This window comes from Stegodyphus dumicola, chromosome X1 (genome assembly GCF_044657685.1).
Source record: "Stegodyphus dumicola isolate Sdum_Otavi_A_Nest chromosome X1, ASM4465768v1".
In the NCBI taxonomy this organism is placed as follows: domain Eukaryota; kingdom Metazoa; phylum Arthropoda; class Arachnida; order Araneae; family Eresidae; genus Stegodyphus; species Stegodyphus dumicola.
Genome location: NC_140780.1, coordinates 15,530,659 through 15,545,828, shown reverse-complemented (window position 1 = coordinate 15,545,828; position 15,170 = coordinate 15,530,659). Strand labels below are relative to the sequence as shown.

General features: G+C 33.1%; 1 protein-coding gene across 11 annotated transcripts in view; it reads left to right on the top strand.

Moving 5' to 3' along the window:
* The window catches only part of p120ctn (adherens junction protein p120), a 443,159-nt gene that overhangs the window by 398,456 nt on the left and 29,533 nt on the right, over window positions 1-15,170 (top strand). For all 11 annotated transcript variants that reach the window (XM_085808405.1, XM_085808404.1, XM_085808403.1 and 8 more), the window contains 2 exons: window positions 425-541; window positions 14,193-14,353. In XM_085808405.1, coding sequence (XP_085664531.1) covers window positions 425-541; window positions 14,193-14,353 — 278 coding nt within the window. The remainder of the gene's footprint in view (window positions 1-424; window positions 542-14,192; window positions 14,354-15,170) is intronic.

Sequence of the window (15,170 nt, the reverse complement as noted above, 5' to 3'; positions counted from 1 at the left end):
GCTTTAGCAGAGATCTGAATTTCTCTATTATAACTAAAGCATAAAAATTGCTTTCATGTTCTTGGAACATTAAAACACAAAACAAGCATCGTTCTCACACATATTATATTCAATTTATCATCAGTGGTTTTTAGTGTGATTAAAATTTGTTGGATGTGGAATTTTTTTTGCATGCATCAAATTCTTCCTCACTTTCATTACTTCTAAAGAACAGATTGTTTTTATAAAATTTATTCTTAAAGAGTAATATTTATATGTTTTATTGAAAAAAGTTCTCTTTTGCAAGTACTTTTATGGAAGTGTTTGAAGTCCTTGTAATGAAGAGTTCTCGTCTGTTTTCTACCTTATAGATCAACTTGTAGCACTATTATTTATAAGGTCTTGATGATTTACTATACTGTAATACTTCTTATGTATTTTACAGAGAGCCATACGTAATGCTGAAGGTATTCCAGCTCTAGTGCGATTACTGCGAAAAACACCTGATAATGAGATCAGAGAGCTAGTCACAGGAATTTTATGGAATTTATCATCGTGTGAAGTGAGCAATTTTAATTTTTTTTACTAATTTTGTGTATGTAAAAAACAAAATTTTTGGGTTATCTTCAGAAAGTAGCTGATTTCATCATTGGATCGAAATATTGTGTATTAGAATTGCATGTTGCACAGAAATGCAGACATTCTGCTGTAAGGACAGAAAGAATTTATATGTAGAAACAAAAGTTCTTGCATTCTTAAATTTCAGTGTATCTGTATAAAGATGCTGGTTTTAAGTATATGGTGTGGGCTTTCCCGCAATGAAATAAAATAGCATAAATTACCTTATGTGTAAGCAGTGCTTTTTTCTTGAAAATATGTTTAGTGGTACTATAAGTTTGTTTAAAAAAAGTCACTGTTTTATAGATCAAATTGTAAAACTAAATACATTCATGACAAAATTTTACCATGCATTAGGACTCTTCGTATTATATAGCTCACAAGAACTAGATCATCTGAGGTTGTGTTTCTTGTTTGCTCTGTTTGTGGTGCACGTTGCCAGATGCTGCCCTTTCCAAAAACAATGAATTTACAGATACGTAAGTAAACTGAAAGGAAAGCATACCAATTTTATAAACATGAAGTTTGCTTCAGTGCTGTTAAATGCAAGGAAGCTCTTGTTGAAGTCATTAAATTTTTCCCTGAGAAATTGGGATTCCCTTTTTGTGAAAAATTGGGATTTTCTTAAATGCATTTTAAGGGAGGTATTAGATTTAAAAAAAAAAAAAAAAAAAATGGTGGAGGGGATATTCTTGAAAATTTGTAGGATTTGTCTATTGAGAAGTCAAATCTTTCACACAAGTTGTATATACGAGGGCTATCCAGAAAGTAGATTACGTTTTGGAATAAAAAAATAAACAAAGTATAGGAAACAAATTTTATTATATACAGATGAAAGCCACACTCAAATACTACTTTTCTACATAGTCACCATACAAATTAAGGCATTTATCGTAGCGATGTACGAGCTTGGAAATTCCTTCGTCGAAAAATTCGGCCGCCTGCGCCTTCAACCACTTCGTTACCTCTTCTTGCCTTCCATCTTGCACAAAACTTGTGGTAACCAAGCTTTTTGCTGATGATTTCGTGCAACAAACTTCGCGAAATTTGTGGAAAACTCAAAGAAAGTTCCGTTATTGTGAAATTTCGATTTTCACGGACTTTATCATCGACTTTTTCGAGAAGTTCGGCGGTCACTATGCTGGGTCTCCCACTTCGATCTTCGTCGTGAACATTGGTTCGGCCATTTTGAAATCTTATGACCCACTGACGCACTCCACCTTCAGTGATAATGTTGTCCCCATACACTTCACGAAGCTGCCGATAGATTTCTATCGGTTTACGGTTTTTTGCAGTCAGAAACCTTATTACTGAGCGCAGCTCGCGGGATTTTCAATTAACACAGACATTTCAAACCGTCACAGTATCTGAACGGAGCACAGCACGAACCTCTCACTAGCACGGCTAGATGCAGACTGAGCTGCGCAACGCTCTGACCCCAAGATGGCCGCGCTAGCCCCGCCCCTAGCGGACACAGACGGAAACGTAATCTACTTCCTGGATGGCCCTCGTATTTTGCCCATGGTTAAGTGAATTTTTTGGCAAGCTTTACAGACCCAAACCCTTGGCCTATTGCAGCATGTCAACAAATTCTGTTGCTTAAAGTCAACTTTCCATCCATGTTTTTCAGATGGCCTTAAAATTTGATTGGACCAATATGATTTTGGTCTCGATGTTTTGCCCTATTCCCTTGTCAACTGCTTTTAAGAATATTGTCTTTTCTAGTTTTGAGACCTTTCAGTTTGTAAAGTCCAGTGTTTGACTTTTCATTAAATAATTTAATTTGACTGCTTATTTTTCTGCGAGCAGAGTGAGCTGTGATATTACTTGCTTGAAATTCTTCCATATTAAGTTCTGCTACTTTTTGAAAGACATAACAAGACATGGTAAGATCAAAAATGAAATCGTTTGATTTTTTAGACTTTCATAGAAGTTTTCCTGAGTTCTGCCTCTACTTACCACTACTGAAATAAGCAACAAAATGTAAAAGCTTTCTGAAACAGCTGAAACACATATAAACCTGCAGCTGTCAAGCTCCTGACCATGATTTTTGTAATTTTCTTACATTTTTGTAGGACTGGTACTACAGTGCATACAATTTATTTGTAAACAATTTCAAATGATTTACTAGTAATGGGAATATTTATTTATTAATTGTATCTGATGGAGGAAATTCTAATTTGTGGTTAGCAAAATGCATGAAAATAATTTTAGAAAATTAACATTTATTTCACTACATCTGTGTGGCTGTGGCTTCATCAGTTGCAGTTGCAAGAAATTGTCTTCTAGAATATCAACCTGAAAACAGTTCCCTTAAACAAGCTATCAGACACCTTGAATATTCCTTCAGCAGTAACATCTATTATCAACAAGTTCTGTTATATCGAGGAGCAAATTAGGAATTTCATTAGTCTCTGGAAATGCAGTTCATATGCAGATAGCAAGCAAGGATTATTCACTCATTGTGCTATACTATTATAATTCCGTTCTAAAACGCACAATATAAATTATTAAGATATCTGTAAGGAGTGGTCCAAGTTGATTCCATTTTATGCTAATTTGCACATTATTTTCTATGACAAAAGGATTATTCTACCTACTTTATATGCCAGTGTTGGCCAAACTTCATGTCAGTAAGAGCCGCACGTTTGAATTGAGAAATGTTTGAGAGCCGCATCTAGATTTTCTAAAAGTCTCAAGTTTACATCATTGTAGAAGTAGTGGAGGAGGTTTTAAATAGAAAAAAATCCCTGATAACTTTATAAAAATAGTCTAAACTAATTAATTTCTCCTTTTTGGACACTGAATAGTTTTAGGTTACCATATTTTATACATATATTTTATATGCACGAGCCGCACAAGTTGCCTGCGAGAGCCATATCAGGCTCACGAGCCACACTTTGGCCACCCCTGTTTTATGCTGTTCTAAATGTATTTGTGGTTTAATTTTGAAAGCTTTGCAGCATACAATTTTTTTTTAAATGTAGTTTTGCTTTTTGTTTAAGTTTGGAAATTTGATTTGAAAGAAAGAATCTGATCTGATTTATATTTACCAATAGCATTCATTAATTGGTGCAAAAATGCTCAAACCTTGTATTTTACAAAGTATTTCTAAAGCACCAACTTTTCCCAAGCTCCACATCCATTTTTTTAACCACTACCCATTATTATTTATTGCAGAATTCAGCTTAGTTATTAAAATTGCAACATATAGCATTAACCTCTGAGGGCAGTGTGTACTTACTCTCAACAGGGTCTGTATTGCATAGTACTGTAGTTGTGTCATTTGAGCAGAGTCGTTATTCAGTTTTCACCTTCTTTGCTGGCTGTGATTAGATTAACTAGTTAGTAATTTTTCTATTCATACTGAAACGCTGACACTGAGGGAGCTTATAATCCAAATTTCATTGGTAAGACTACTTCACTGATTAAACACTCTGATACTCAAGAAACATCATGAAAGAAAATTACATAAAAAGACTGTGAATGAAGGGTATCAATACTGCCAACCATCTCCTTATATGATTTTATGAAAAAGAAGTATTATACATAGGCAAAGGTACACAATTATATAGATTGTTTGCCTCCATCTGGGGTTGCAATTAAGATTGTACAATCACTTTGAATAGATTGTGCAATCAATGTAGATTTGAACCATTAACACTCCGAGTGGCTTAGAGGAGACTTGTTTGTATTTATCCGTCTTCCAAAAATCGGCAATTATGGTGGCAATCTTGGTGGCATATTCGAGGCTCAAAAGCATTCTCCCCCTTTTTTAAGACTTTCGTCCGTTCTTTTTAATAGAGCTCCTAGTGAATTTAAATATAACTCGATATTATTGTGTCCAATACATGCTAATAAAACTGAAGAGATCACAGAACTATGCCCATAGTACAGTTAAGCCCCGTTTCCATTATTGCATTGCTAGCACATAGCGTCATTGGGAGAAACACATATGCAGACAGATGACCATTTACACTATTGCGTTGGATTTACGCGTGCGGAAGTTCAGTGGTCGATCGCGTTTATTGCCACCAGATGTCTCTGTATTTAACTTAACAGGATTCAGACACTTACAATAAATTCGATGTTATTGGAAAATTTTATTTCTGCTTATGAATTGTGAAAGTAAAGCACGTTAGCAATTTTTAGATAAGTAAGGTAATAATGTAAATTATGAACATCTCTAATTGCATAGAAGCTGAAGGAATTTTTAAAAATTTCTTTGTGTTTCTAGAAGCCTTAAATATTAACGAAATAATATGTAATCAAGACTAAAATGTACTGTTACTGCAAAACAAATAAAAAAAAGTTAAACACATTTAAAAATAGCTGGTACTTTAAAAATACAGAGCAAGAGTAAAGAAAGGTTCACAATATTTACACAAAATCTGCGATGCGTGTAGACGGCTCTCGGCCAAATGAGACTGCATATTTTCAAAATATGCCCATATTTCGGGAGAAAACAGATAGCATATAAAATTTTAGCATGTTTTTTTCAGTGTCATAGCTCTATAATTTATTAGAAATCTCATTTGTTTTAAAATGCACTATGCGCTGTTATATGCATAATCCATTAAATATTTTTAATTTATAAATTTTGAATTCATATCTTTTTATAGAAGTTTTTTTCTCTTTATATACAGTCAAAAGTCTTTAATCCGAACTCGTCAGGACTTCCGGATTATAGATTATCAGTTTAAATCTGGTAAGATGGCATGCAGAAATTATAAAATTAAAAATATGAATCCATAACTTATGAAATAAAGAACAATTATGATCTAAATGGTATCAAAATTTACAAAAAAAAGGCTTAATATTTATTTGTTTACTTTATTAAACATTTCTTTCAACACGCGCATGCATAAAGCATACATTATGCATAGCCGAAGTTAGAAAATCGCAACCAGAAAAATATTTGACGTCTATTCGTGATACTTATAATGACGAGGAATTTGATTTAAATCATATCAAAGACGGAACCATCGAGATGAAATACTACATTTAATAAGGAATTTTAAACTGAATAAAATAAAAACATCTGCCCTGAAGATAAGGATAGTGCTGACAGATCAACTTCCAGTTCATTGCGCGCCGCAACCCCCCCCCATACACACACAGAGCAGCGTGAAATTGATAAACAGATTTTGGAATGGTTAGAGAAACAAAGGATATACCTTTATCTACTTTTTGTTTGATGGCCATCGAAACATGCTTTCGCTTTGTAGATCCTTTGGCAGCTCCAGAATCGGAAATTATTTTTGACATAATCGAAAGTTCAAGCTTACTTTTATAAAATTGCTCTAACAGTCTGCAAAAAATAATAAGCCGGATCCAATTTGAAGATTAAGGAACAACGCAATCTGCAACATTAACTGAATTAGATCATTTTAGCTTATACCGTCCGTTATACATTAAACGCACATGCGTAAACGTATTATGCACGTGCATAAATGCATATGCGCATGTGTAAGCTCACATGCAGAAAGTTTGCAACTTTGAGGTCCGGATTATAGATCATTCTGGATTATGGACGTCCGGATTAAAGACTTTTGACTTGTATACATACCCAAGGTAAAGAAAATGAAAATATTTAATTAATTCCTCTGCTTCAGCTAGAGAGGTCTGAATTTTAAAGCAGTTATTATAAGTTTTTTAAAAAATGTTTTATTTAGGGCATTAATACTGTCTCACATTAATTGGTGGTGTTTAAAGTTTAGAGCTGGAAACATCCCAAAATCTCAGCACATGTATGTACATTCACATGAAAGTGAAACGAATATATAATACAAGGAGTATGCTTTAAAGTTGTATTATATTATAACTTTCAATAGAAATTCTTGTGGAGAAAATTTAAATAAATAAGATCATAAATAAAACATTATATTAAATGCACATAATAATAGAAATAAAGTATAAAAGTATAAATATAGATCAAATTGGAAGACGAAGCTAAGAAAGTTGCAAACAAGGTGGAAAAAGAGTATTGGATTCGAACTCACGACCCCAAAAGGCAAATCCTGTCACCTTTACCACTAAGCTATCATTACACAGACATGATCAGTAGTTTCGCCTTATATACTTTATCAAGAAAATTAATTCTTAAAACTAAATTTTTTGGTCTTCTTTCAGTGTGCCATCGTTTAAAACATTCACCAGAGTTTGTTCTTCAGCTTGAAGGGTGTTTCTTACAAAAACATTTTAAAGCTGCGTTCCGATTGAAATCAGACAGACTGCTAAAATATATTCCAAGTGAAAGATGTGCTTACAAATATATGTTAGCCAAAAAGGTATATTTATAAATATAGACATACAAATTTAACATACTTTTTAACACTGTAGAATATTTGAAAGGCTATCCAATTTAATATATAAGTAACATTATTTTTTACCAGTTTCAAAAGAAAAAAGATCTGTTAATGCCTTAATTTTGCTATAGCAGTTTGATAGTCAGACGTTAATTTTCATTAAAAGTAAATGCGTATGCAGAACTTGGAAATAATTGTAAGGACAAATTTTGATATTTCATGGTCTTGGAATTATACTTTTTGCACCTGATTTTCTCGCTGCTCTCTGCAAACTACTACTGTAGTTTCAGTTATCTTTTTTTTTTTAACTAAATTCAGTTGATTGCTGTCTTTTTCAGTATGCAGATTTCTCGCTATAATTTTAATTCAGAAATAAGTATTAGCAAAACATTCTTTCCCTGATCCAGCTTTCTTCGCTGCTTCTGCCACCATTAGATTTTGGTTATGACACCCGATTGCTACTTTTTTACCACGTAATCCCAATGCTTCCACAGACATACAAATCGAACTTGAACTCCATCCGTACGTCATTCATCACCACAAATCGACCGGATTGCAGATGTCAGTCAAAGTGAATTCATTCGCTGATTGGAGAAATGCATATACAGAAGTAGAAACAAGCCCTTAGAGTTGATTTAGTGGGAATCCCAGATAAAATGATTTACTTTCTCCCATCAGATTCATAAAATGTTCAAGAAGATATGTCCCCTAAGAGGTAACACTATTTGTCATGATATTGGTGCCCACTAGCTGCCTAGTATTATTGAATACTGGTAGTTCAACCTGTGTTTGATTCAGATGAATGTGCAGGCTGCATAGGCATTTTCGTGGTTTTCTCCCATGTGGAACATGGATACAAGCCACTTTCCTATCGAAAGTTCTTCACAGAAGCAGTCCTCTACTTGCATAGATAGCTCTAGTGTGCTTTGCCATAATGAAATAAACAAAACCAATATCAGGATATCTTTATTTAAACTTTATTATTTGCATCAATAATATCTGTAATGCACGTTTACATATCTTTAGGTTTCATCTGACTGGTTGCATCTGTGTGACACCCATACTTAGTTCTTTTTCATGATATGTAGATAAGCCATTAATATTTTTTTTCTCACAATGATTATCTTGTTTATATAATGTACTTAAAGATTGATAAAACTTGTTCTCCACACGAATTACTGAATTTTAAAATGCCTAGTAAGTACGTTTTCTTTATGCCAGTATTTATATTTATTAGTTTTTTAATATTTCGTTAAATTTCTTCTTTTAATGACATGTTGCAGAAAAGCTAGAATGTAGTTGAAATCTAAATTGTATGGCTAGATTGGCTTTGCAAAGTGAGTGATGAAAAGGACTGTGATTAAGAAAGTGAATGTGATTTGAGTTGTAAGCAAAAAGCATAAAATAAATTGGTGGAATGTAATAAATATTTCTGAAAAGTAGAGGTAACTGAGTGGGAAAATTAAGATTTCCCTGCTAAGATAAGCTTAAAGCAAGATCTTAGAACTGTTGTTTATGTCTGTGGACCCAAAAAATGTAGCATTTCATACCAGAACACAAGTTTTATTTTTCAGTGTATTTTCGGTAAAATTTTAGTATAAACATTTAATTTGCCTGTTTTGCCATGGTGCAGCATGTAGATAGCCCGTTCACTGAATTTCAAACATCTGTTAAACTGCCATTGTTGAGTGCATATTTTGATTGCATAAGCTTTAATTAAAAGTGTTTCTAATAAACAGATCAACATAATTTGTAAAATGCTGTGTCAGTTCATTGGATGCATTTGTCAGTCATGCAATTAATGGCTTGAACCATGGAAAGAATATTGTTTTAAAGTAATTGGTGTCTCAACATTAACGCAAGATTTGAAGTTGGCGCATTTTCCCATTAAGTTGTTAACAACCCTGGGGAAAAAAAAAAAAAAAAAAAAAAAAAAAAAAAACAGTTTGAAAGCCGAGAGTTTAGGGTTAGTGAAAATGGAGCATTATGCGATACAACATGTCTTCATTATTGAACAATATTTTAAAGATAATGAAAGTTTAGCAGCCGCAGTTCGAAAATTTTACACAAAATATGGTAAAGTGTTTTAACCTCGTCAATTGTGGAAAGATTAATTGAAAAATTCGTGGATACTGGAACAGTTGGAGATGCTAAACACACCGGCCGTCCAAAAACAAGCCGTTCAAATGTCAATATTGAAGCAGTGTGTGAGAGTGTTGGTGAAAACCCAGGAACATCAATTCGCCGTCGTGGACAGAAATTGCAAATTTCAGGTCTACAGCGTATACTCACAAAAGATCTGTGTCTTCATGCTTACAAAATTCAATTAACACGACTGAAGCCTAATGACCATGAATAGAGAAGAGAGTTCTTGGAATGGATTATAAATCATCAAAAAGTGGATGCTGCTTTTTTGAGCAAAATAATCCTAAGTGATGAAGCACATTTTCACCGTGATGGCTTTGTTAATCACCAAAATTGCCGTGTTTGGGGCTTGGAGAACCCACGTGTGAGTAGCGAAAAACAAATGCACCCACAATATGTCACTGTTTGGTGCAAATTTTAAGGAAGAGGCATCATCAGACCATACTTTTTTGAGAATGTGTCTGGTCAAGCATAATTGTTAATGGTTCTCGATATTGCGATATGATAACACAGTTCTTTCTGCTGAAATTCAATGATATTGATGTGGCCAATATGTGGTTTGAACAAGACGGTGCCACATGCCATACAGCCAATGAAACATTTCAATTACTGCACGAGACATTTCCTGAATGTATAATCTCTCATTTTGGTGATCAGAATTGGCCCCCTAGATCATGTGATTTAACACCATTAGATTTCTTCTTATGGTGTTATTTGAAGTCAGATGTCTATGTCAACAATCCCACAACCACATGTGCTTTACAAGAGGAAATTAAATGCTGCATCAATGAAACTCAACCACAGTTATGCAGAAAGGTCATGAAAAATTTTGACGAAAGGGTGCATATGTGCCAGCAAAGCCGTGGAGGTCATTTGCCCGATGTGTTATTCCATAAATAACCCTATCCTGTGTACTTTATGATTCACTTAAAAAATAAATATCTAAAGACTAAACTCTTTTATATTGAATTCAAATCTTGCATTAATTTTGGGACACCCTTTATATGCATTTGAAAAGTTACTGCTTGATTAATATCCATCCAATGCATAAATTAATACAGTCAAAAGTCGTTAATCCGGACTCGTCGGGACTTCGACGATTCCGGATTATAGATCATCAGTTTAAATCTCGTAAGATAACATGCAGAAATTCTAAAATTAAAAATATGAAACCGTAATTTATGAAATAAAGAACAATTATGATCTAAAGGGTATCAAAATTTACAAAAAAAAAAAAAAAAAAAAAAAAAAGCTTAATATTTATTTGTTTACTTTATTAAACATTTCTCTCAATGTAAGTTGTTTAAGTTTCTTCGTTTTATGTGATAATACTTTCTCTTTAATTCTATAAACAGACATAATTTCTTGTTCAGTTACAAAGTTCCGCTGCTCAAGTCCTGTTAATTGCTGTGCCGAGAATACCGACTAACTTGTCAATCCAAATTTTTTCGTTTTCACTAACCTCTCTGTCACATTCTTCATGTCTTTATCCATTTTTTGCAGCAATTCCACTTTTTGTTTGTTGGACATCGAAACATACTTTCGTTTTGTAGATCCTTTGGAAGTTCCAGCATAGGAAATTCTATTTGACATAATCGAAAGTTCAAGTTTACTTTTATAAAATTGCTCTTACAGTCTGCAAAAAATAATAAGCGGGATCCAATTCGAAGATTAAGGAACAACGCAATCATTAACATTAACTGAATTAGATAATTTTAGCTTACACCGTCCGTTATACATTAAACGCGCGGGGGAAAACGTGTTCTGCACTTGTGCACACGCATATGCGCAGTAGTCAAGGTCTTACGTGCATGTGTGAAGCGCATGTGCCAACGCGGCGCATGCACAGAAAGTTTTTAGCTTTGAGGTCCGGGTTATAGATCATCCCGGATTATGGGTGTCTGAATTAACGACTTTTGACTGTATATGGTAAAAGGACTAAACATTATGCTTCAATCATATGGTTGTTTAAAAATCAGTTTAATTTTTTTTTATAAAAAGAATTATGAAGATTGAATTTCAGTTCAGAAACTACTATAGTTATTGTGTAGTTACTCCACTTTTATAGTGTTAGCATCTGAGCTTTGCATACAACTTATCATTAATCAGCATGTGACATAGTTTATGAATAAAATCGTTACAGAAGTTGATGTTCAGTAACTTTAATCTATGCTGTATTTTGGAAATGTAAAATGTGTGGAAAGTAAACTCAAAGATGTTCATTCCGATAATGGTCTCTTTAATATGTATAGAGAGAGCAATAAAGTTTTTTTTTTTTTTTTTTTTTTTTTTTTTTTTTTTTTTTAAATATTCCTAATGTCATGTTACAAGACAACTGGATATCAAATTTAAAAAAAAAAAAAAAAAAAAACAAGAAAATTGACATCAATATATCCATAAACTCAGCGAGTTCCTCGCCATCCAGTAGCACTCCCAAACCAAATATAAGGAAGGGCAGGGCGTTTACATGCCCAGTCAATGTCTTCCTTAAGATTGCAAAGCGTCTGGAGCAACATTCATGCGTTGGAAGGTGCTTATGAAGGCAGTCATTACCAGATATAAGGTGGGGAAAATGTGACAGATTTCTTTCTGGGCCATTCAGGTACTTCAAGAATCTGTCTAAACAATTATTTATTTCTGTCTGCGAGTTCTTGGAAAAAGGAGTCTAAAGACTTTTCTAACCATTAACTTATTGGAGTTGAAAGGTAGACTAGGCTGTGATGTTTGAAGAACAGAAGAACCCTCCTTAGCCGAGAAATCGACGATCTCATTACCATGAACTCCACAATGGGCGCAAATCCATTGAAGTACAACCTCTTTATCATAACCTGAGAGGCAATTAAGAATTAAGAAGATCGAAATAGCAGTCAACAATAGCGGGATTCACTGGTAAGTCAATAGCTTGAATTACTGCTCTGGAGTCTTATAAAAAGACCACGTTTGAAAAATGCCCCAGAGTTCTGTACTTTAAATGGCAATTGTACCTAACCCTGCAAAGCCATTATTCAGAAGGCCGTAATACCAATTAATCATGTTAGAATGAATGTGGATATCTGAAATCTTTGAAATATTGTCCTCAGCATCGTTAGTGGACTGGCTTAATAATGCCACTTGTTGGTTAATAGACCTGAACCTTCTGAAGCCAACTTGTTTTTCTTCAAAGACCTTATTTGTTTCAAGATATAAATTTAATTTTGAAAAAATTATTCTTTTCATGGTCTTGCATAAAGTGTGAGTTATATTAATCTATAACTTGATATAAGACTTGGGTCTTTATCCTTTTATGGATCAGAATAATTGTAAATTTATGCCTTGAGAAGGAAGAGTTCCAGTGGTCCAGATAATATTAAAAAATAATCAGAATAGTTTCATATGCTCTAGAACCCAAGTGCATGAGAAATTCAGTGAAAGTACTGTCCTTGCATGGGGACTTGCATGGTTTTAGGTAATTCAGTGCTATCTTTAGTTCACTTAAATTTATAGAGGCATTAAATATTTCCTCATCTTCACACAACAGGCTTTCATTTTGTTTTTAAGGTTTTGGATTATTTTCTTAGAAAGATATCTTGTGTAACCTTCTTTGTGCTGTAGACTGGAAAAGTATTGCACAAAAGGAATTTGCAACCCTGGAATCAGAAGTGATAATTCTATCCTTGTAGTCAAAGGGTTGTTTATGGCCATTTGCTTGTTTATTATTAATACTCATAGCAAAACTGTAAACCTTTTTTCCATCTTTATGAAAGTCGGTAGTTAATATGAAGTCATGAAAAAGAGGCTCTTTTAGGCGGAATGTTTTCTTAAAAATTGCAGCTTGTCTTCTCAAAGTCGCAACATCTTGGTAGCAGCCAGTCAGATCTGGTTTTTGCCTGCACGTTTCTGCTTTGCATCCTCCAGATTTGTTGAACAAAAACATTTATATTTCTTCACCTTATGCCGTGAAATACTCTTTTACTCTTTTAGCAGACATGATAATTTTATCTCTTAGGAATCTATGTTCTGTATTTGAACAGAGATCAATGTTCAGAAAGTTTCCAGGTGGCCTTCTTCAAGTTCCAAGATATCTTAGATGTGTGTCCATCAAAGCATGGAACAGAAATGGCAAACTCTGTAATAACCTGATGGTGGCTGGAACCACGATCTTCAAGTATCCTATGGTCGCAAGAGTGACTAAGATCAGGAGTTACTAAATCTTGTGTGGTTTTTGAACCGTTATAATGTAAATAAATGTGAGGGTCCTTGTTATTATATACTTGGTCTAAAGACATGGAATTAAGTAATTCTTCAGCTGTCTCACTAGGTCAATTCCTGTTACTATATCACCCATAAGGTGAGTGTGTTTAGAAATCCTCAGTGGAGACAGATCTCCTGGAGACATAGAGGGGAAAAAGTCTGATTTGCATTCTGGAGAAGAGTAAATTGAAAAAAATTTAAATGCTTATCAAATTTCCAGTTAGTAGTAAGAAAGGTACCCTCGCTTTTGTCATGACCAGTGCTCATCTGTGTAATGATTTTAAAGTCTACCATGAGACATGATTTAATTACAATCAAAAGGCCACTGGCAGTTTGCCTAGCTTTAGCTACAATATAGGTAGTGTAACTCTTGAATGGGAAATATTTGGTATCTTGGGCTACAAGCCTCTCCTCCATGATTGAAAAAGCAAAGAAGTTCAAGGATACATTTCACTAAAAATTATGTTATACGAAGCTTTTTAAGTTACATATAAATAAATGCATTTATAGAGTATTTAAGTACTAATGTTTTTAGAAGTATGTTTACTGAATATTCTGGTAATACCTGTGAATTAAAGCAGACCTCCCCCCCCCTGAAATCTGATTTTCATTCTCTGTATTAAATATTGTCAAAATATATATTTCATCAAATAATATCTGTACCTGCTTAAATGGTATAAATTGTGTTATCGGTGTACATCTGAAATTATCTGTACTCTTACTTTCTTTTCGTGCTTTGTAATGTGATTTTGCAAAGTTGTTGGTAGAAAGAATTTGCCAAGTATTATAATCTGAAAATTTTATAATTTATTTGAAGTATACTTGTGTGAAATGTTCTTGTGTATTTCTTTTGGTACTGTTTAATACATATATTATAAAAGTAATCATTCTTCCTCATCTTATAATTTACAGGATTTAAAGCGTCCTATTATTGATGATGCACTAACTGTTCTTGTTAATCACGTCATCATTCCACATTCAGGCTGGGATCGTTCACGAAATCCATTAGACCAAGTAAAACCTCATGATATATATTGGTCTACAGTTTTTCGTAATGCAAGTGGTGTTTTAAGGTATATTTAAAAATATTAAGTGTTGTTTTAATGTTTTTGGTCCTAAATAGAAATTAAAAGTTTCTTATAAAAAATCTCGGAAGTAAATGTAGTATTTGATTAGGTGAGGCTGTCAGAACTGCAGAAATTTGTAGTTTTACAGATGAAATCAGTCAATTATATAGCTGCTTAATTTTTTTGCCACTAAAATTTTGTAATTTTTTAATTTCCTGCAAACATATGAAACTTTGTATAAGCTATGCATAGAAAGTGATGACTTGAGAATATATACTTTTTTTTAATTTATGAAATGTATTAATTTCTGTTTAAAATAATTGTGCACAGTTTCACAGTATTTATTTTTGTTGCACTTTTCTTCCAGAAGTTGTTTGTATAGTTGAATTCCCCCCCCCATCTCTATTTATCTGTGTATTTGTACCTACATGAGCAAAAGGATAAAGGTGCCAAAAAATCCAACTTGATTTTGTGTTATTTTTTGCAACAGTTTAATTTGTAGTAGTTACTATATTAAATTATATGGATAACTATAAAAATCTAAATTGTTTAACATACTTAATACAGCTTAGTGCAAAATATTTGCAGCACTTCATGGTAATTCATATTTTGTGCATCTAACCATATTTTAAAAATTAATTTTAATAAATATCAGTTTAAACATTACTTAATTAAAGATTCCAAAAGATGTAATTGAGATCTAAAGTAAGAACATTACTGTAAATATTATGCATTAAAAAAAAAAAAAATAAGAAACTTCAAAGCTGACTTTTTTAAAATTGATTTAGACTACAAATAATTTTTAAACTCAAACAAAAATTAT